Source organism: Lithobates pipiens, unplaced genomic scaffold (assembly GCF_037356315.1).
Source record: "Lithobates pipiens isolate NorthernLeopardFrog02 unplaced genomic scaffold, aLitPip1_a1.2 Scaffold_8, whole genome shotgun sequence".
In the NCBI taxonomy this organism is placed as follows: domain Eukaryota; kingdom Metazoa; phylum Chordata; class Amphibia; order Anura; family Ranidae; genus Lithobates; species Lithobates pipiens.
This window is the reverse complement of record NW_027507903.1, coordinates 290,462,978-290,486,336: the sequence shown is the minus strand read 5'-3', so window position 1 is coordinate 290,486,336 and position 23,359 is coordinate 290,462,978. Positions and strand designations below refer to the sequence as shown.

General features: G+C 44.7%; 1 protein-coding gene across 2 annotated transcripts in view; it reads left to right on the top strand.

The window, feature by feature from the left end:
- The window catches only part of SNCB (synuclein beta), a 140,631-nt gene extending 117,952 nt beyond the window's left edge, over window positions 1–22,679 (top strand). For both annotated transcript variants that reach the window (XR_013270831.1, XM_077472417.1), the window contains one exon: window positions 21,760–22,679. Coding sequence is in view for 1 of the 2 variants with exons in the window: in XM_077472417.1 (XP_077328543.1) it covers window positions 21,760–21,792 (33 nt within the window). In the remaining variant the exon portion in view is untranslated. The remainder of the gene's footprint in view (window positions 1–21,759) is intronic.
- Window positions 22,680–23,359: the final 680 nt, after the last annotated feature.

Below are 23,359 nucleotides of genomic sequence, written 5' to 3'. Positions count from 1 at the left end.
TTCCCGATAGGAATTGGTTCTGTTGTGAAGATTTAAAACATGTTCTGTTTCTAGATCCATCATAATTTTTGTTAAAAAAAAGTCAGATGAGGTGCACACACGATCGGAATATACGATGAAAAGATTCCATCTGACTTTTTCTGTCGGACATTCCGCTTGTGTGTACACGGCATTACTCTTCTCTAACCTGGGATGTCTAATCTTACAAAAATATACCTTAGTAGGCACATGCCTAAAGGCTTCCTATGTAAACAGTATATACCAGGTAGCTCAATATCATTAATGTATAGGAATTCTCTCTGGTCTGACCCTTTGGGGAAATCTAGGGTATGAATTTCACAACAAACATTTTTGAATCCTGAAATGAGATTGTTATGTGTCAAAAGTTATAAAAGCACCTCTCAAAATATTACTCTGCATAGACATGAATATAAGGGATGCATGTCATACCTGTTATGCAACAAATAGATGTGAAATACTGGATTCAAGGTAAAATACATTTTTATAACATATAACAAAATCTTCTATAAAAATAAAAAAACATGAGAGAGTTTGCCACCTGCCGAACTCTGCGTGTAGCATTAAACCTGCCATTAAAGAGGAAGTAAACCATGATGAGTTTACTTCCTCTTTCATTCCCTGCAAAGGCAAAGCATAATGGACTACTATGTGTCACTTGCCTGACACAGGAGCCAGCGAAGTCACCGCTGTCCCCTGTAGTTCCGAGCGTCCATCTTCTTGGTGGGTCTTGCTGCTCCTGCGCTGTGATTCGCCGGAGCAGCAATGACGTCACTCCCGCGCATGCGCACGGGAGCCGACACTCGCGGCATCGCGCGGCATCTTCATCATTGACGAAGCCACGCTCAGTGCATCTGTGCGCCGCTGTCTAGGGCGCATGTGCCGTAGATAGCGGTGCCCGTCTTCGGGCAAATATCTTCTAAACCGTATAGGTTTAGGAGATATTTCTTGGACCTACAGGTAAGCCTTAATCTAGGCTTACCTGTAGGTCAAAGTGGTTTGTAAGGGTTTACAACCGCTTTAAGCATGACAGCCATGGTAATGTGTATGTAAAAGCATTGCACATTTCTATTAGACAGCATAGCTAGTTTGATGACCTCACTTTTGCTTACTACAGGTAAGCAATACAGCCTGGTCTCCCCTCTGCCCCAGCCTGTGACTCAACAGTGAAGGCACAGCACACATATGTGTTATGACTGGGTTCAATCTGTTCTCTATTCCTGTCAAAATATTCCTTGCCAGCTCATTTACAATATAGCAGGGACGTGCGATGAGGTCAGTGGCTGGTGAGGCACTGACTAGTATTAGAGTCAGATACACACAGGTTATATACGCCGCGAATGTTAGAGCGAGAACAATGATTCTAGTACTAGATCTCCTCTCTAACTCTAAACATGTAACCTGTAAAAAAATTTAAAGCGTCACTTATGGAGATTTATAAGTACCAAAGTTTTACGCCATATCACAAGTGTGCGCAATTTTAAAGTGTGACATGTTAGGTATTTATTTACTTGGCGTAACATCATCTTTCACATTATAAAAAATGGGGCTAACATTAGTGGTTTTTTATTTTGTTCATGAAACAGTTTTTTTCCCAAAGAAAAACGTGTAAAAAAAATTGCTGTGCAAATACCGTGTGACATAAAAAGTTGCAACAACCACTATTTTTTTACCTAGGGTGTCTGCTTAAAAATAAAAAAAATAAAAATTATATATATATATATATATATATATATATATATATATATATATATATATATATATATATGTATATATATATATATATATATATATATATATATATATATATGTATATATATATATATATATATATATATATATATGTGTATATATATATATATATATATATATATATATATGTTTGGGGGTTCTGAGTAATTTTCTAGCAAAAACATTATGATTTTACATGTAGGAGAGAAGTGCCAGAAATGGCCTGGGTGGCAAGGGGTTCATTACCATAAGTAAGTAATATACAAATAATTATTATATATTGTTTTTAAGGTAATTTACTATATTTTCAAAATCTCTACTCAAGACGTGGCTTAATGGACAAATTACTGAAGTTTGAAGTTATAACTTCCAACCAATAATTTCACAGTAAATAATAAATTATTTTATAACATATAGCATATAAATATATGATTTAGCTTGAATATAACAGGACCTTTTCAACAGAATCATTTTTTCCCTCTTAACTGTGTGAGAAAAACGTGTGATTGTGGGTAAATGTTATACACATGAACACATGTTTAGAGGGTTGGGCTGTAACAGAGCATTTGTCTTTTAGACACATGCCCCTTCTATGACACTGCAGTGAGAGGCGTGCTTCCACTTCAGCATTTTTATTGGACAGCTGGGGCTAATAGTACTTTACCATTGGTGCAAGACTCCAAGCTGTTCATGGAGCTCAGTGCCTCTGACAAGAAGTGAGGAGAGGCACTGTGAGCTCATCCTCTCAGTCTGTTGTAGAGTGCGTCAGCTTGTATTTAAACTGGCTGCTCTGTATGTAGCTTCTGACAGGCTGCACAAGGAGCCCCATATCTCCAGAACCATAGGTCATAAGAGAATTTTTACCAGTGGTGGGGTAGGCTTAGGCCACCTACCCTCCAAATTTGGGGTCTCCTTGACCCCAGATCACTGAGCTATGACCCTCGAAGCTCGATTTTTTTTTTTAATGTTCTTGCCTCACCTGCTTCCCCCGACTGCACCTGCTTCCCCCTGCAATATAGCACACCCCGAATGGCTCCTAGTACCGCCCCTCCTTCTCCCAGTCTGAGTGTTACTGTGCAGGGAATAACAGGAGGCTGATACTAAGCCACAACTAGGCACTAACTTCAGTTGTATTTGAAGATACATTTATTAGTATTTCTGGAACTGCAGCCAATCAAGAAAGAGCTTGATGACAGTATCAGAACCTTCTGATTGGCTGCAGTTCCAGAATTTACACTGGTTACCAGTTACAATGACAACAGAGTGCAGTCAATAAACGGATGACTGGTGCTGTTTAACTCATATCGGTTCTCTTGCCCTGCACCGCTGTGCAGCATAGCAATGCTGGATAGTGGATAGGACAGGGCTCGGATCTGTGGGATATAAATCAAAATTAAGGGCAGTTCCCAGTATGTTTTAGTTTTGCCAAAATTGCTAAATTGTCATGGTTATAAAGTAGAAAATATATTATAAAGTACCATTGCTGCTACACTTTTTTTTCAGCGTTTTCTTCATTATCCAGTTTTCAGCAGTAGTGTATATATAAAATAAACACTTTTTCATTACGAACCTCTCCCCCTGGTGGTTACTTATCAAACTGACAAACTGACACTCTGGAGTGTGGAATTTTAGCAGCTCTTAAATGCTGCTATCCCTGTTTAATATAATCAAAGCTAAAATATTACAATTGTTACAAAATGTTGATGTTTCACTGTGTGAATTACAATACACACACACACACACACACACATATATATATTACACACACACACACACATATATATATATATATATATATACACACACACAGATAAATATAAACTTCCCATGTTATACTATTTTTCTCTTCCAGCTTTAATTGTTCTGCAATTTATTTAACTCCATTGTTCAAAGGCCAGTTTTTTCATACTTATGTGTATATATTACCATGACATGTGAAGGACCTAACCCACAGTCACTTCCTCCACCCGTTAACCACAATATCTAACCCTCTCCAAATCCCTTCACAAATGACATGACAAGATTTTGGATTAAATGGCCTTGATGGCCTTTTATTAACAATTACTTTGAGATTAAATAAACAACATTTAAAATAACTCATAACCAACTTTTTGTACTTTTGGGGTCTTTGAGGGGAACCCCACCCCACTGGTCACTGCGACAAACTTCTTTTTACTTTAGGCCTCCAGTCGCAAATCCCCGGACCCGGAGACGGTACTCAACTTTCGCAGTGACCCACCTTTTACCCCTTCCAGGTTAACCCCTTGTTAACCAGAAGGTACCTGATAACCCCAGACACAGATGGGTACCAACCATGTTATCCCCATACCACAGATGGGTACCAACCATGTTATCCCCATACCACAGATGGGTACCAACCATGTTAACCCCATACCACAGATGGGTACCAACATGTTAAACCCCCATGCCACAGATGGGTACCAACCATGTTAACCCCATACCACAGATGGGTACCAAGCATGTTAACCCCGTACCACAGATGGGTACCAACCATGCTAACCCCATCCCACAGATGGGTACCAACCATGTTAACCCCCATCCCACGGATGGGTACCAACCATGTTATATATGCATATAACATTCATATTCTCCTCCTTCAAAGATCCAACCACTGCCATGGGCTGTCCGTACAGCCCCTATTATAATCAACGATACTCGGGAGGGTGGGTGGGAATCTTTTCCTCCGCCGCTCACTACTGACGTCACTCTCCTTCCTGCCTAATAGTTTTCTAGCCCGAGCGCCTCCCCTGCTCCGGCCACTCCCCTTTTCTTAAAGGAGACAAATTATTTTTTCCTTACTAGCATGACTGTGCTGTCCACACCTGTCATGCCGTCCCTACGCTTATCCTTTTCTCTCCTTCTGCTCCGGGACTCTCTTGACATGTGAAGGACCTAACCCACAGTCACTTCCTCCACCCGTTAACCATAATATCTAACCCTCTCCAAATCCCTTCACAAATGACATGACAAGATTTTGGATTAAATGGCCTTGATGGCCTTTTATTAACAATTACTTTGAGATTAAATAAACAACATTTAAAATAACTCATAACCAACTTTTTGTACTTTTGGGGTCTTTGAGGGGAACCCCACCCCACTGGTCACTGCGACAAACTTCTTTTTACTTTAGGCCTCCAGTCGCAAATCCCCGGACCCGGAGATGGTACTCAACTTTCGCAGTGACCCACCTTTTACCCCTTCCAGGTTAACCCCTTGTTAACCAGAAGGTACCTGATAACCCCATCCACAGATGGGTACCGACCATGTTATCCCCATACCACAGATGGGTACCAACCATGTTATCCCCATACCACAGATGGGTACCAACCATGTTAACCCCATACCACAGATGGGTACCAACATGTTAAACCCCCATGCCACAGATGGGTACCAACCATGTTAACCCCATACCACAGATGGGTACCAAGCATGTTAACCCCGTACCACAGATGGGTACCGACCATGCTAACCCCATCCCACAGATGGGTACCAACCATGTTAACCCCCATCCCACGGATGGGTACCAACCATGTTATATATGCATATAACATCCATATTCTCCTCCTTCAAAGATCCAACCACTGCCACAGCACGAAAGGGGTAAAACCTTACCCTTGCGTGCACCTCCACACCCTCCTCGCTCGATGTATGCCTTCCGCAAACCTAGAGCCCAAAGACTGGTACCACTTCGTTACAGCGCACCCCCATCGTTCCCAAGATACCTCCAAGTATCCACCTCCAGCTCACCATGACGTACAGCCATACCCCCGTTCCTGCTCACAAGCCTACTCACTTCCATGTTCTTACCCCCCAGAGTCCTATAAACCTTTTCCGCAGGCCAAGATGACTGCCCACCATATCTGACCAAGCCATGACCATGCTGGCTGAGCTGCCCCATTGCGCACCTATTAGCCGAACATTTGATCCCCTGGCCCACCCCAGTAAACCTATGAGTGACCCAGGATCAACACTGGCCAACTTCCCCAATGCAAACAAGAAAATGACAACCCAAAACAGTAAGTTCCCCCTTCCGTAATGCTAAGATAAAGGCCCGAAAGCCGCATCCTTAGACCCAAATCTGCAACGAATATGGGCGAATATAAAAAACTCAAATCCATCCCTGAGTCCCACCTGTCCAAGCACTTATTTGTAACATCACTTGGAGCTGGGCCTGGCAGCCCCCCGTGACCACCCCAATTCAGAACGACTGGGAGGCATAACTTCGTGGCTCATAGCCACCGCTGTCAACCAGTAGTGAAACCCAGCTACGAAAATTGTTCCGTAAACAATGTGCTCCTCTTACCGGCCACCTATGCGTGACCCCTGAATCCGGAACCCCTCCAGACGCCTGTCCGTAGCGGTCCGATCAGTTTGACTGCCTTCCTCACCTTCTGACGGAATCCCGCAAATAACCTACAAACCCACACCATCTGCCCTACTTTATGACCGTTAAGAAAGGCTGTCCATCTCGCGTATCCGTAATGTCACCCACGAGAGCCGGCGAGAAGGCCGTGCGGAACAGGGCACGTTCATGCTCTGAATTACAACTGTCGCTCAGCCACCAAAATGGGCTGTGTAGCATGTCAACGGAAAACCGGGCGCCTCGTAGTTTGAAAGAAACTCCAAGTCCGCCAATGCCGATCGATGGCGGCAGCCAAAATATCTCTCTCCAATCCCCTGATAATACAATAGCGACCCGCGTGGGTTACCTCTCGACCCTCGGAGGCGGTACCAACCCTGTACCGAAATGCTGCACATTCCCGCCTCACCTAAAAGTAGCCCCCCACAAATTGTCCTATTAACGGATCAATGAATCCCCCCATGCCGTGATCCACAAGGCAATGTCCCACCCAAGCCATGACCGGTGTTGTTCCGCATCTGGTGCTAACTCCCGGCAACCGACCAGTTGAAAACGAGACCACGCATTCACCACGGTGATACCCAACCTTGGTACATATACTGCATAAAGAAAGCAGTCCCTTGGAAACAGCCCAACACCCAATGTCTCACCCCACCGGGCCCCCGCATAGACTGTACCGACAAGCAGATGCCACCCAGACCCCCCCCCCCCAGGTTGTCACAAAAGAGACACACCTTTAGGTACGGAAGGATTCCCACCACATTTACCTCGCTACCACAGTCTGAAACCGTCCCAGATGAACCAAGTTCCTCCAGAACCGAGCCTCCCCCCTCGCTGGGGGACCAGGGCAGCGCTGCCTTTCCCGAAAAACAGGCCCCCATAGCCCACGGGGCCCACAGCCTACGTGACAATTCCCCTAGAATATACCAATGGGCCCAGACCACATTAGAGTATGCCCCATAAAACGACTCCAGGATGTCCTGCCACCCCTGCAAGTCTCCCCTGGGCTCACTGTCGAGACTTCCGAAATCCTGAGGGACCTAGACTAACTCAGAGTCTGCCGCCAGCCGGCGGCAAAAACCTGCCCATGGAAATTCAAGCCAGCAAATTCTCATGTATATGTTTAATTATGTATGTGTCCAACCCACAACGTTTGTAGCTGATGAACAATAACTCTCGCTTAGCAATGGTCCACGCCGTCAGCCTTAAACGTTCCCCACTTGTCCCTCGATAATCGCATTCCCTTCCCATTGAGTCCACGTCCATGCCCTCAAAAAACCGTGGCAGACGTGAGGCCCTCCGCCTTACCCATTGTTAGCGGGACCCCGAAATGTTCCGCTATATGTCGCACGGTCCCCAACGGGACGGCGCAAATGGTGTAACCCAGTTGGCAAATGCATCTGAAGTCCACCAGATATTGAATGACCCAGTCGATCGCAGTGATATCCCGCACCACCCGTTCCCAAAAAACGGAACTGAACGTTGTGAAGAAAACGCATGGGAAGGAGCATCGCATGGGGGACAATGATCCACAAAGCACACCACCTGCCACCTACAGTCTGGCAGACGGAAACTGTCTGGATGAACCGGCAAAAGCCGGAAAGCTGATTCACTATCAGCGTCCGACCCCGTGACCCCCACCCATCACCCGTGATACCGCTGCACCCCAACAAGTACCTGAAAACCGCATGCTCCCCCTGAGCCATCAAAGCCTTAATCAAACCACACTCTGGATGGGAAAGGTGGTGAATCCCTCCCAACATAGTGGGCTCATTTCCGGGAACCACAAGCAATGGATAAACCAACCGATCAGCAACCAGAACCGTCCTAAAGAAGGGAGGGGGGCGCGTGGTAATGTGACCGCTCGCGAAACCCGATTCCCACACCTGAGCCGATTACCGGTCGGGTACTGCTGGGAAAAAGGAAGCGTCAAAACCATCCACCGTCGTCGTCCCTCCACATCCGAACCACCTTCCAGCGCCCGGGAACCCCCCGTGGCCAGCACGAGCGTCCAAAGCAACAGCTCGCCCAGCAGTCACTTGTTCGTGGTCGGTTGTCCCGAGGCTGCGGGACCTCAGTCCCCTGCCTGAAACGGATTAGGAGCCCGCTCCGCTGTCATAAGCTGCATGCACTGGCAACGATCCGAGTGATCCCATCGCAGTGTCTGTCAGACACCCAATCGTTGTCAAAAATTAACTGTCCCGCAGCCCAGCCCTACCGCCATACGCCTGACGCTACAGGCTGCCAGGTATCAGAACCGCATCGAGCCGTGTTAGGGGGGGGCCTCCTTCCCGCCCCCCCACTCGCCTAGATGGCGAACGCCTGCAACCCAGCGCGAAGAAGGGGGGTGGGTAGAAGAAAGCAGCCAATCTCTGTGATCGTCGCACCCAGGCTGAATCTCCCTATCGGCAACAATGAGAAGATCTCCACCCATTCCCCTTTCCACATGTCCCGTTACCTCAGTCTTTAGATGGTCATCCCCCCTGGCATCCCCCCCGAAGCCAGCTGTGTAGCCGCCGTGGCACGCTCCTTACGTGTGCGGTGCCTGGGATGTTCTGCGTGGGGCCTATCACCGCCTGCCCCCTAACAAACTACCCCCCACCGGGGGGCCCTGCTGTCCACCCCGATCTACCACTAGGTATAGAAAGAGAAAACCAAAAAGGAAGAATTGCACTCACCGGGCTGTCCAGGACTGGGCCCACCAGCCGCCACTCTGGAATCCACCGCTGCCGAATGTCCCCGGTCCTCGTCCCTCTCCGACCCGGACGGTTCTCCCTCCGATCAGCCGCCGTCCTCCTCCGTCCGAAAGGCCACTGGTCGCACCCCCCAGAGGGTCCTACTCAGGTTGCTGGGGTTCGGTGATGTCGCTCCCATCCTGCTCACCGTCCTGTCACACCGACCCGCTTGCTGCCCGCATAGCTGGGCTCCCGGTCTCTGCAACAGCAGTCCGAACTCAGACCACGCTCCCCACCAACGCGCGCTCTTCCTGTCCTCCCTCAGGTCGCGTGGGACAGCGGGCCTGCCCTGCCGCCTGACCCACCACCCGTGCCGCTGTGCAGACCTGCTCCGTCAAAACTGGCCGCGTGCACCAGGCCTCTGCGACGAGTAATGGGGACGGGGGAACGGAACGGAGCCATGAGTCGTGTAGGGCTCCCCCCCCGCACTCCTGCAACTGCGTGCGTCTCACACCCCCCCTGAAACCCCGGGGCTTCTGTTCGCCGTGGGGGAGGGGGGGGAGAGGTGTGATGCTCTCTCTCACGTTCCCATCTAGCCGCACTCGCTGGCACCGAGCCCTGGTGAGGTGGTAGGCTAAAGTGCTCCGGCTGTAGCGACCGCCGAGCACGTGGAGACCCTGCTGGCCACAGAGCCCCGTTGAAGTATCTGGCTGAGGTGCTCCGGCTGGAGAGCCAGCCGAGCACATGGAGTCACAGGTCCCCCCCCCCGTCTGCCATTCGTCCCGTCCTCCGCATACCGGCCCCCCCGCCCGTGCTTGCAGCCGTGACATACCTCTGTGCCACCGCTGCAGCCGCTCGTAGCTGTGCAGGAATGACTCCTCCGCCGCCAACACAGCCGTCCATGGATCGAGGAGGAAGAGCGGTGAGGGTGTGTGGAATCTTTTCCTCCGCCGCTCACTACTGACGTCACTCTCCTTCCTGCCTAATAGTTTTCTAGCCCGAGCGCCTCTCCTGCTCCGGCCACTCCCCTTTTCTTAAAGGAGACAAATTATTTTTTCCTTACTAGCATGACTGTGCTGTCCACACCTGTCATGCCGTCCCTACGCTTATCCTTTTCTCTCCTTCTGCTCCGGGACTCTCTTGAGCATTTACTTAAGTTCTATTCTATGTTGACATGTGTACATGAAAATTGGGAATGCCTCTGTTTTTTCCAATAGGCCCCTTAATGTACATCCACACAAACAATGCCCATCACTGCCAATTCTCCATAATGGGTACACCAATATACAATGCACTGTGTTGCAGTGCCTTGGGGAAAAAAGGCTTGGGTGCATTTTTTGGTGTGTGGATGTGTGCTGAAGACCCATATGTATTGGATGGGCATTTGCAGCACTGCATATACTACAATGCATGGCAACGCATCCATCAACACAGTACAGTGAGCTCTGCAATGTGTGCATAGGAGTGAAAGGGCTCTTAGTATTTTAATATGGTTTACTCATGTAGGTTTGTAAACTGCTGTGGGTTGTCGAACACCATTGTTGTCGTGTATGAGATAGTGTAATAAAACCCACCACACCTTATGCATTTAAGAAGAAATTTGGTTTCTTCCTAATGCCTATGGACATATGCTATTTTATCATTACAATATTAACATTGTACCAAACAATGAAGGCAGTTCAGTTTTTCTCTATAGCAGGAGTCTCCAAACTTTTTAAACAAAGGGCCAGTTTACTGTCCTTCAGCCTTTATGAGGGCCAGTGGGAGTAAGAAAATGACATTGCCCCTGTGGTCAGTAGGAGGAGGAATAGCACCCTATCGTTGGTATTAGCGGAAGGAAAAGTGCCCCATCATTGGTATTAGTGAGAGAAATAGTATCCCATTGTTGGTGGCAGTTGAAGAAATAATGCTTTATTGGTGACATCAGTGGAAGTATTATGCGTGATCTTTCATTGGTGTCAGTGGGAGGAATAGTGCTCCACCTTTGGTGTCAGTGGAAGGAATAGTGCCCCATCATTGGTGTTAGTGGGAGGGATAGTGCCCCACCATTGGTGTCAGTGGAAGGAATAGTGCCCCATCATTGGTGTCAGTGGCAGGAATAGTGCCCCACCATTGTAAACTATTTGGAAACCACTGCTCTAGAGATTCAACCTGATTTTCTCTCATGTATTATTTCAGATGTTGTGATGCAAGAATCACATTAAACTGATAAAATACTGTTTGGATGAGCCTTTTTTGTATGCCTTCTGTGTCCCATTGGGGGAGATTTCCCTTCACTTCCTGTCCTATAGCAACAGGAACAACAGGAAAGTATGTGGAAATTCCTGCAAATTAAGGGAATTTCTTGGGGACCCTCAGGCCACCAGAACTAGTTTCCCTATTGGAATATTTCCCTTCTATTATTTTTCTGGGGACAACCCAAAATATGTGATTTTCTTTTACTTTCACTTTGAATGATAATGGTAAACAGGACAAATAGAAAGGGTGGATCTCCTTACGGGGACACAGACAGCAATAAAAACCTGACAGGTGTTCTAATCCCACTCCACTCTATACAAACCTAAAAAAAAGTTTTGCCTTTAGTTATACTTTAATGAAGAATTTTTATCATTTTTAAGTGACGTAAGCTTCTTTTTTTAAAGGGTAAAGGTTTATTAAGTTCACAAGTGAACATAACAATGGCAACATGCAGGGTACAACCAAATCATAAAATAAGGATGAAAGATACAGTGCTAATATCTATTGGTAAACAGGAGGAGTACTGAACACACACGAACCACAAAGTCCAGAATTAGGAAATATCACATATTCTATATCCTTTCGCCCAGGGCCGGATTATGAGCATTATGGGCCTGGTGCTAAGGATTTTGAAGGGCTGTTTTTATGGTTAATAAATAAAATTAAACACAAACTTTTTTTATTATAATAAATTATGTATTTTAAACAAACTGCTCATTCACACTGTATGTGCAAGAAAACCCATTTGAATGAGCCCAAATTTTACATTTATACATTTTTTTCAATTATTTGTAGCAATCTTTTATTGTTTACATTGTGCAACTCTGCTGGGCCTATATTAAAGTAGGGGCCTGGAGCTGCAGCTCCAATAGCCCCTACGTTAATCTGGCCCTGCTTTCGCCCACTTGAGCAGCACAGTATTATTACATGTACACAGATGATTAAAGGTGGCAACAAAATATACCAACTGGTGGGAGCACCTATATCCCTTTCATAGGATCACAAGGGTGGGGGGGGGACCCCAGAAAGAGAATTGGAAGAGAGGGGTGAAGGAGAGATCAGGGGGAGGGGGAGAGAGGGAAAAGAGGAAGATGGGAAAAATAAAAGGTAGGAGAAAGGAAATAAGGGAATTCTGCACATATACTGTACATATAGTATCCAATAAGGGAGTACGGGAATCCATCGACCAAAGCGTACTAGGGATAGGGTTTAGGAGCCAGAGGCTTTGATCCAAGCATTCCTAATTTTATCTGATTTTTCCAGGCAGTTCCTACTTTCATAAGGCAATATATATAAAGAGTAATAAAAAATGAACCCTTCCACACTGTTTGAAATACCAACCCCAGCGTGCAAATCAATTATAGTATACTAATAATCCCACTCAATGTGCCAACATGTCTAAAAAAGTGAGAACTGTAAGGCTTCATGCACACTGTGTTTTATTGATGATTTTTCCTCCTACAGGAGTTTAGCAGCAGGCAAAACACAGTAAAAAGCTGCATTTTTGCATGCGTGTTCATGCACTTTCTCACATTTGGCACTACTACATTCTATTGGTCAGAATTATGGCCATTAGAAGGCATTATTGTGGGACCTCGCCTAAACACACATAGCATTAATGCACGTTTATGCACATTTAGGTGCTTTTGATAACAATATGCGCAGATTAACGCAGGAACAGAGGTGAGGAAGGCCACCAAATTCCAGTCACTAAACAAGGGTAGGTATCAAAGATACACTATATACCTCTCTGGAGTATAAACTCCTGGGACATGTTCATAAATACAAGGGTAGCATTCATCATTTGGTAAGAGAACCTCACAACAGGAAGTAAAAGTATTCCTCGAATGAAGTGTCTGCTGATAGGATCCAAACTGCACACCCTCAATGGGGTGAAGGCGCCTTCACTCACAGCTCCGAATAGCACAGGTGTCACTTGGCAGTATCCTCAGCGGTGCAAAAAATGCACCATCTTCCCATCTTGCACTTGGAGCTTTAGACGAAAGAGCATACATACAACATACATTTTGTACTTTGTTCCATGTTACTAGGTACTTATTAAGCTAATTATAATAAGCAAAGTTATGAAGTTTGTCTTGCCCCCCTCCTCTCCCCACGTGACAAACCCAACAACAGCTTGGGAAGCAACGGATCCATCATAACTGCTCCTTGTCTTGGCTCAGAGCACTTTCCTGGGACAAGCTGCTGCAAAGAGAAATGCAGAGATACAGGCGCCTAACACACTTCTCTCGTTCGCTTGGCTAAGGTAAGTGCTCTGAGCTCAGATAAACTCCAGTTGCAATGGCTGTCTCCTTACAAGCTGTTGATGGATTTGCCACATGGAGAGGGAAGAGGGGCAGGTTGGACTTTATAACTAAACTTAGGACGCACCGAGTAATATGGGAGAAAGTAATACATACTGTATATTTTGTCCCATGGGGGGTCAGAACAATGTAAACATTTGCTGATAGTTATTCTTTAAAGCAGATTTCCCCCCTCCCACCCTCTTTTTTTTTTAAAGCCCTGGTTACCTTGTGGTGGGTTCTCCACAGTTCACATACTCAGATACCAGAGGATCCAGTGTCCTGTCAAGATCCTCTTCTCTGCATCCACTGCTGGGGTCCTGCACCACCATGTTTGTGTGTGACATCATCAGGAAACCCCTCGATAACATGTCACTAGGCCCGCTCCCTTCCTCTGTGAATGGAACACTAAAGCACAATGGGCACAGTGCACTTCATGCGCCTAGGCATGGGACATGTATTGGGGCGGGACTGCACCCTTTTTCAGAAAAAAAGGGTAATCAAAACAAAAAATTAAGGAACCTGAGCAAAGGAGGGATGGACAGTAGGGACTTAATTTGAGGGCGAAGATCCACTTTAAATACAGGTCTTAATAGAAGTGCTGTCCATCACTTTAAGTAAGTAAGCTTCAGCTCTACATGAAACATGGTAATATCCTGTTGAAGTTGACAAGCATTTTCATTACTTAATTTTAGTAATTTGTATTGTCTTCGGTATTGGCATAGCTTTCCTGCGAGTGTTCTAGTTTTTACCAAAATCTGTAACATACCAAATGGTAGACGGCTTAACCATGAAAGTGACCATGACTGTGGTAGAGATGTTAGCCACTGTGGAAGGAAGAATGTGAGTGTTTTATTGTTCTCTCCAAAATATTACATACTTACAGTAATTTCTCCACAGAGCTATAGCTCATGCAAGGCTTTGATCACCTGGCTAGGCTACATGAATGCAAAAAATATAAATATTAAATATGTATTCAATGCTTATGAATCAGGTGACATTTATTTAATTTTTTTATGCCTACACTGTGATATTTGTAAAATGAATGGCAATTGCGTTATATCTGATGTAGAGGCCAATATAGATATACAGCCAAAAGAGGAAACAATTGTGATTGGTTACATTTACAACAAGCAAATTTGCAGTGAGGCAGCAGACAGAGAAGTCACGTTCAACCAAGACACAGCTATAATTAGGGAAGCCTTTCTGTGATATTTCATTATCTGTTTCTACCTAAGGTGAATACTAATATAAACTTGCATCTTCCTTAACTGCTAGGATTCCTCTAGTGGTTTCTAACAAATCTCTAATTACTCATTCTTATAGCTCTATGGGATACATAAGTCAACAGACAATGGTGATGCAAGAAGTGAGATCAGCCATATTCTCCCTGTGTTCTGGTTTCCTTCCACAGCCGAGCAAGCTTACTACTAGGATAATTGATGCCTAAATGCATTGGCCCTGTGTATGTTTGTACTGAGATTAGTGTGCTAGGGACATTTGACTGTAAGCATTTTCAGGGTCACGGCCCGATATAAATAATTCTTTGTATGTTGTATAGAATATGTTGTATAAAAACCTGTGTAAGTGTGTTTGTGTGTGTGTGTGTGTGTGTTTATGTATGTATATATATATATATATATATTACACACACACACACACACAATATCTTACAAAAGTGAGTACAGCTCTCACATTTTTGTAAATATTTTATTATATCTTTTCATGTGACAACACTGAAGAAATTAGACTTTGCTACAATGTAAAGTAGTAAAAAAACATGGTAACTGTAAGCACAAATACGAAAGTGCATGCAATATTTGGGATGTTTAACTGGCTAGGCAATTAGTCTAAATCTGGCAGTTCAAGGGTTAAGCAAGTATCTGGCAGTTCAAGGGTTAAGTAAATATTGTGGCTGGTCAAATGGCAGCTGCTATTCTCAGAGAGCTGGTTCTGTAGTAGGCAAGAAGAAGGTAGAGAAGGAAGCGCCACCTGAGTGTAGTATTAGAGAATGCTTTAATGACACAATAAAAGTTCACACTTACAGGAAAAGGAAGTTAAAAAGGCTCATCTGAATATATGAGATGGTCCATAGTATGGTCCTCAGATCCGGATCCGGTAGTGCTGCAGAGATGCAGGGCCGCAGATCATGGATTCTCAGCCTTGGGCATGTCCTATGGCTGTCAGGAAGAGGCTGGGGCCGGCAATTACTTCCGGGAGTACTTCCAGGGGAGAACTTCAACCAAGGAGAGAGACTCTGGGTTGGTTCTGGCCCTAACGGCAGCAGTGAGGGAGAGATGGAATGAGTGGCAGCAGTGATGGTTGGGTGGGGATGGTATCAGTGCCAGCGGTGGTGGTGGTGGTGGGGGAATGGGGTGAGTAGTAGCGGTGAGGAGGGATGGGATCATTGGCAAGGGTGGTGGTTGGGGGGTGGGCTCAGTGGTAGGGGGGCATTGGATGAAATGAGTGGCAGAGGTGGTGGGAGAAGGGGGATCAGTAGTGAGGGTGGTTGTTGGGGAAGAAGGGATGGTATGAGTGGTAGTGAAAGGGGGGATTGGATGGGATGAATGGCAGTGGTGGGAGGGGGTGGGATCAGTGGCAGGGATGGTGGGTGTGGGATGGGATCAGTGGCAGCAGTAGTCGTACCATTTTGGTGGTGTGGATCAGTGGCAGTAGAAGTCATGGTGGTGTGGGGGGTGGATTAGTGGCAGCAGTGGTCATGGTGGTGTGGGGGGGTGGATTAGTGGCAGTAGTGGTCGTGGTGGTGTGGGGGGTATAAGTGGTGGTGGTGGTGGGGGGATAAGTGGCAGTAGTGGTGGTGTGGGGGGTTATCATTCACACTAGTGGTGGTATAGGTGTATCAGTCGCACTAGTGGTGGTGGTGGCGTGGGGGGGAATCAGTGCCAGTAATGGTGGTGGGGGGTATCAGTGGAAGTAATGGTGGTGAGGGGGTATCAGTGGCAGCAGTGGTAGTGGGGTGGGGGGAATCAGTGGCAGTAGTGTGGTGTGGGGGGGAATCACTAGCAGTGTTGATATTGTGGGATGGGATCAGTGCTACTCCCTTGCAGATCACTTGGTTCCCCCCTCCATGCTAGGTTTTGTTTGGGTGGGCAGTGAGAATGTGCGGGGCCTGTGAGTACCCGTGAGTGCGGGCAGAGAGGATGGGAGGAGCGGTCAGGGACTGTGCAGTGTGCCCGTGAGTGCAGGCGGGTAGGATGGACGGAGTGGGCGGAGAGGATTGGTGGAGTGGGCAAAGACTGTGCAGTGTGCCAGTGAGTGCAGGCGGGAGGAGAGGATGGGCAGAGCGGGCGGGAACTGTGCCCGTGAGTGAGGGCGGAGACTGTGCCTGTGAGTGAGAGTGGCGAGGATGGGCAGAGCCTGTGCAGTGTGCCTGTAAATGCGAGCGGAGAGGATGGGTGGAGCAGGGCAGGGACTGTGTGCCCCTTGAATGACCAGTGTACTATCTCCAGGGCGGCGGTGGGCCCCCCTACAGTGGCGAAACTCAAGGGCCCAGTCACAAGTGCGACTGCTGCGACCCTGGTAATTCCATCACTGTACACTATATTGTTAAAAGTATTGCAACATCTGCCTTTACACACACATGAACTTTAATGGTATCCCTTTCTTAGTCCGTAGGGTTCAATGTTGAGTTGGCCCACCCTTGCAGCTATAACAGCTTAAAATCTTCTGGGAAGACTGTCCACAATGTTGAGAAGTGTGTCTATGGGAATAAAGGAAAGGAATGGTCGGCACTCGGGATGACATCAAAAATATGCAATGTACAATGTACCTCATACTCATACCTCATACATTCACAAAAGGTGGGGTGCTGGGATCTGCGGGCCCCCTTGTTGATTTTGATAAACCCCCTGCCTGCAGACCCCCACAAACACTGACCAGTGTTGTGGGGAAGAGGCCCTTGTCCCCATCAACTTTTTTCTATTGCTGACAATGTGTTTTTCTTTTACTTAGCTGTCAGTGGGAAAGCCCGTTGACAGCTGATGACTCATCTGGATGCAACGGTCGTCTTCCCGTCCCCACTCCCTAACAACCAGCTATTCACTGTGCCCTGCGTGGGCAAAGCTTTGTCCAATCAGGGCTTAAAATGCACTGTTTAGCATGCAGTGCATTGTGGGGTGCTCGGCAGGCAAACATCCCACTGAGCGCCTAGCAAAATCGGGTGGTAACTGAATAGGTGATGTTTGGGCTGAACTTTTGCTGGGCCCCAACAGTTCATCCAACGTTAATCAGGAATATGCAGCTAAAGATTGGTTACTTACAATGTAGTGAGTATTGAACCAGATTCAATGAAGGCAACAGATCCAGTTGCACTACAGTATTGCTGTGGTACAGTTTGGCATCACTTGGTTTTTTAATAAGTCAAGCAAGCTGGAAAGCTTACCATGGGCACGTATTAAGTAAACATAACATGGCAACAGTATATCAGTTTTTTATCAGATTGCAGCAGTCTATAGCAGTCTCTTATAACATGGATGCAGTTTCTAATATGACAGTCTCTTGCAATACCACAGTCTCCTGGTGCATGCAATAGTCTGTTTAAATGTATTTTAGGAGCTAATTTTTGTAATACAGCAGTTTCATGTTGAGTGACAGATGTATAGGTAGGTTTTGAGTTTGTGAGCAGAGCCGGGACAAGGTGGTAGGGCTGAAGAAGCAGGAGCCCAGGTGAAGCAGTTGAATGGGGGGGTTGCAGTGTGAACAAAACATATTGACACTCCAGTGCTGCTACATGTGCTGTTTATGTCTGCCCTGATGATGCCCAAAACACTGTTGGCGGTATAGCCGCGCTGCCCCATTAATTTCAATGGGCAGGAGCAGTGTATACACCGCTCCTTCACCGCTCCAAAGATGCTGCTAGCAGGACTTTTTTTTACCGTCCTGCCAGCGCACCGCTCCAGTGTGAAAGTCTCGGGGCTTTCACACTGGGGACACAGCAGGGCGATTTGCAGGTGCTCTTTTTAGCGCTATAGCACCTGCAAAGCACCCCAGTGTGAAAGGGATCTAAGTGAGCAGAGCATTCTATAATTATAGGATTTATTTTCATGGTAGGGATGACACATTTATTTATCTAATGATATCTAGAATAGTACATAAAAAAAGACAACTTCAGGTCTGTATAAATAAAAGACTAAAGTTATAAAAAAAATACCAGCATAAATATCCAAACTCCCTGATAAAATATCAAACGAGAATCCCCAAGGGGTAAAACCTCCCATGGAAACAATTCCCCAAAATAGATCAATGATTCAAAAAATTGTTAAAAAAGGGTGAATCAAGCAGTGGGGTAAATCCCTCCCTCCCCCAATATAAACACCCCCTATAGACACCTAAAAATACCCCAAGTCACCTGGGGCAAGGAGCTAAACTGGATGATTTCTGAAGGGAACAGTGTGATTCCGTAACCACAGAAGTAATTCACACTGTTTTAAGATGTAACATCTTGATGGATGACATATATGTGTTTAACCAACAGCATACACTGATAATGAATGGATGGATCACAGAGCACTTCAGTCCCAATTTTATCAGGTGTACAACACAGATAAGTGTGATCACGCAGATACCGTCAATGTAGTCTAATGCCAGGGTTCCCACAACGTGCAGGTATATCCTCCAAGCAGTAGTGATAGTAAGAATACATAACGGTTACTTATTGATACCAGATCACAGAGATCTCTCCAATACGGGATGAGATACAGTCTGTTCATCTGTATGTAATGACCAGAGGTCTCCAGCTGATGATCGCTCACAGGTGATAAGTCCACATCCAAAATAGATTATCAATATATGTCAGGCTATTAATAAGCAGATAGAGTTATATAGTCCATAGTCACAGTGTCTTGTATTCCATGATTGCATAATCCATTTAAGTCCATATAAAGGTCAATCATGCTGATTAATTCATAGTTGGTATATCATTAAATAGATCTCATTCATCAAATTCCAATTCAGTCCTTCAAGCCCATCATACGGTGTTGGCTAGGGTAGAGGGGCAAAAAACAGGGGTGTCCATCCCAGCATAAAGCTAAAAGCTTACGTTTCATTCCTTCAAAAGAGGAACTTCGTCACAGCTTTTTTTATTTTATTTTATTTTTTTGTAATTTTGCTTTTTTTCTTAGCGAATAAATATTTGTAGAGTAACTCTTTAGGGTGTGTGTTTATATCATTCCGTTTGTTATTTTTTCTTGTTCTTTACTTAGTTATTTTGATTACACCCCCCACAATTTATGCGGAGAGTACTACTATTTTGCCATTATGTTCACATTTTGTTGCATAAATAAAAGACTATCTAGTGTGTCATGGAGTGTAAACATTAGCTGTAACATGGCATACTTTGAACATACCTCCCAACTTTTGAGATGAGAAAAAGGGACACGTTATAGTTATACCTTTAGGCCCCATGTACACTGGACATTATAATAATGGCAGTAGTGTTAGCTGTAGAAAGCTGTAGCTGTAAAATTAGTTTTGCAGCATTTTTGCAGCATTGTTTTTCAGCATTTTTTTACTTTTTTTTAGCAAAACTATACTCCCATCAAAGCTTATGGCACAAAAACACTAATAAATGCTGAATAGCCAGTTTTGGTTTCAATCACTTTTTATTAAAGTTTTTCAGAGAAAATACAGAGTCATTGATGCATTCTTTTACATAGTGGAATGATAAGTCCATAGTAATGCAACGTATAAGAGAACAAATTTAAAATGGATATATTTAGAAACAACTGAGGTTAGTGGGCTCAGGTACATCAATCAAATATAAGGGGGAAGAGCCACCACTAATGGACACCCCAAATGGGTACAAGCTGTGTCATGGAAAGGGGAGCGGCACATCCAACCCACAGATCAAATGCTATTAAAACTAGCAAGGATGGTACCTTCTAAAGCCTGCTACTCACCTAACCAGGTAATATTTTAGTAAAGGTGCTATTAAGGAATAAAAATAAAGAGAGAGAGAAAGGAAAAAGGAGATAGAAAAGAAAGATGTATAGAAGGAGGAATGAGATGTCCTTCAAGAATGTTCTACCAAGGTTGTTTTATCCAATTCCTACGAAGATGTCAAGGGTATGTGCATGTAATCTGCCCAAGGTTCCCAAATGGCCTCACATTTTTGAACAGTATCTTGTAGGATACTAATCATTTTTTCCTGAGCCATGATCCAATATATTTTTTGTTTGGCCTGGTCACTGGAAACCGTGGACTGCTTTGAATAGCCAATTTTTTCAGCGTGTTTTAGCATTTTTCAGCTGTTATCAGAGTTAGAGCATTTTTACAGCCAAAAGACTCCTCTTAAAACCCTGTAGTTCATTTTTTTTCCAGCCAGGAAACACCCCTGCCAAAAAACGCTGATAACAGCCTATGTGTGCATGGATAACATGCTGGGGAGTTTGCTGGCTGCAGAAAAGAATGTCTGAAGCAAAAAACAGCAGCTGTAAAAACATCCAGCAAAAAAACTTTTCTTATGCCAAACCCCTAGTTACATGGACCAGCAAATATAATGATTTTTAGCTTCTAGGTTTTTTTTTTTCCATTTCATTTTAGTTTTTTTTCAGTAAATATTTTTATAGTTTGCAAAAAAAGATTGGTTAAACCCACAAGTGCTTTTTTCACCACTATTTTCCCTTATATTGGCTTTTCAAAATGAGAAATGCAGAAATCAATAGGTTGCATGAAAGGTTTAGTTCAGAATAAGCCCTTGTACACACGGTTGGACATTCTGACGGAAAATGTCAGATCGGACCGTGTTGTCAGATAATCTGACCGTGTGTGGGCTTCATCTGACTTTTTCCGTCAGAATGTCCGACAATCTAAGTTTGAGAGCCGGATATAAAAATTTTCCGACAACATGATCCGATCGGACTTTGTCCGATCGTTTGTAGAGAATTCTGATTGGACAAAGTGGCACGCATGCCCAGATCAAATTCCTAGACCAAAGCTATTGGCTACTAGCCTGAACGTCGTCCTGTCGTAACGAAATAACGTCATCACGTTACGATCGGATTTTCCGACAACTGAATGCAACACCAGTTTCGAACAAAATCCGTCAGAAAAAATCTGACGGATTTTGTTGTGGGAATGTCCGACCGTGTGTACAAGGGCTAACACTTTTGATAGATAGAACTTTTTTTAGCAGAATTTACAGCAGATGAAAAAAGGAATGATTGAGGAGAAAAGAGGGACAGATGGATTCTAATTTAAATGCGGAACTGTCCCTCTAAATAAATGACAGTTGAAAGTATCCATATTCTGTTACAAATCTGTCTGTTTCTGGTTGTTCCAGTGGAAACGCTCTTTTAAAGCTCATTTACATGACACTAAAATTGGTTTATATGACTTACTATCTGATTTAAGCAAGCTTTGCTACAAATGAACTTTGATTGCTTTTATTTTACAGGATGACTACCAGGAATATGAACCGGAAGCATAACATCCCTCAGCCCTGGACCCAGCCACCAGCAGCATCAGCACAAAGATAGCTATAATAAAAATAATAAAAAATCTCCCCTCTCCTCTGCCCTATCCTTCCCAAGAGGAGTGTGAAGTGCACCCCCTCTTCTCCCAAGAAGTGAGCTCTTCCTTCACTACACCTCCAGAAAGCCTCATGTGAAGTGATTTCATGTACGGTAATCCTTAGCGTTGAGTCATTAGTCCAAACAAAACTGGTGTTTAAACTTTAAAAAAAAAAAAAAGCCCTTTGTAATGTATGAACCCCATGAATGCATTGTATTTGTCTTTGCAGTCCTTGTGCCCCCAGACAATTATTTCTGTTTCCCTCCCAGAGAATAATTTCCGGGGGCTTTTTTGGTGGATTTTGTCACTCATAATTATTTTGTAACCTTCTATTTGTTTTGGTGTGTAAGCTTGTTCTGTGGCAGGGGGGCCTGCAACCTTCTGCAACTGAACCTGCAGGTATTCTTCTGCGTCTACCGATATAAATAAAGCATGTTTTACTTTTTATAAAGAGAAGGTGGAAACACCAACAAATGTTTTTTCCCCCTAAGCGGCTGCCAGGATTTTCTCACAAGGATGGGTAGTCGTTGAGATAAGGGAAAATCACACACAAAAAAAAAAATTTAGCTGTGGATGAATGATCTTTGACATAGTTTATTCAGTGTTCTAATGTGAATTTATTTTGCTGTTTTTTTATACATATATACACACATATCAACGAATATATAAATGGTTTAACTTATTTGTGACTGTTCTGTAAAACAGATTAAAATCTGTGATATTCCATGCAGAATCTTTTCAATGTCATTGTGTTCCAAATAATTTTGCAAAAGGAATAAAAAAAGAAAATTAATTAAAATCAGACCAATGTTTTGAGTTTTTGAAATTTTATTGGCAACACCACTAATGATTTGGCAATTGGGTGGGAAATGACTGAAGATCTTGCGGGGTCCTCGGTAATCTACAAAACAAGGGGGCACCGTGTACCAAGAATGTATTATGCCAATACACCTCCAAATGCTCTCCCTCTACTTTCAATGAAGGAAGACTGCTGGAACTGGTGCTTCACACAGTTGTTTCATGTTCTGTAATGCCGCGTACACGCGACCGGACTTTTTGACAGCAAAGGTCCGACGGAATGAGTCCGTCGGACAATTCGATCTTTTGTGGGCTCCATCGGACCTTTGCTTGCCAAAAATCCGGCGGACTTTAGAAATAGAACATGTTTTTAATTTTTCCACCGGAACTCCGCCGGACCGAGAAATCCATTCGTGTGTATGCTAGTCCGACGGACAAAAACCGACGCTAGGGCAGCTATTGGCTACTGGCTATGAACTTCCTTATTCTAGTCCGATCATACGTCATCACATTCAAATCCATCAGACTTTGGTGTGATTGTGTGTGGCCAAGTCTGTTCATTCGGAAAGCCCGTCGGAACTCCGCCGAAAGTCCGTCGGAAAGACCGTCGGACCTAGTCTCTCAAAGTCCGGTCATGTGTACACGGTATTAGACTTTTTTTTTTTACACGGTCCTGTCCAAAACTA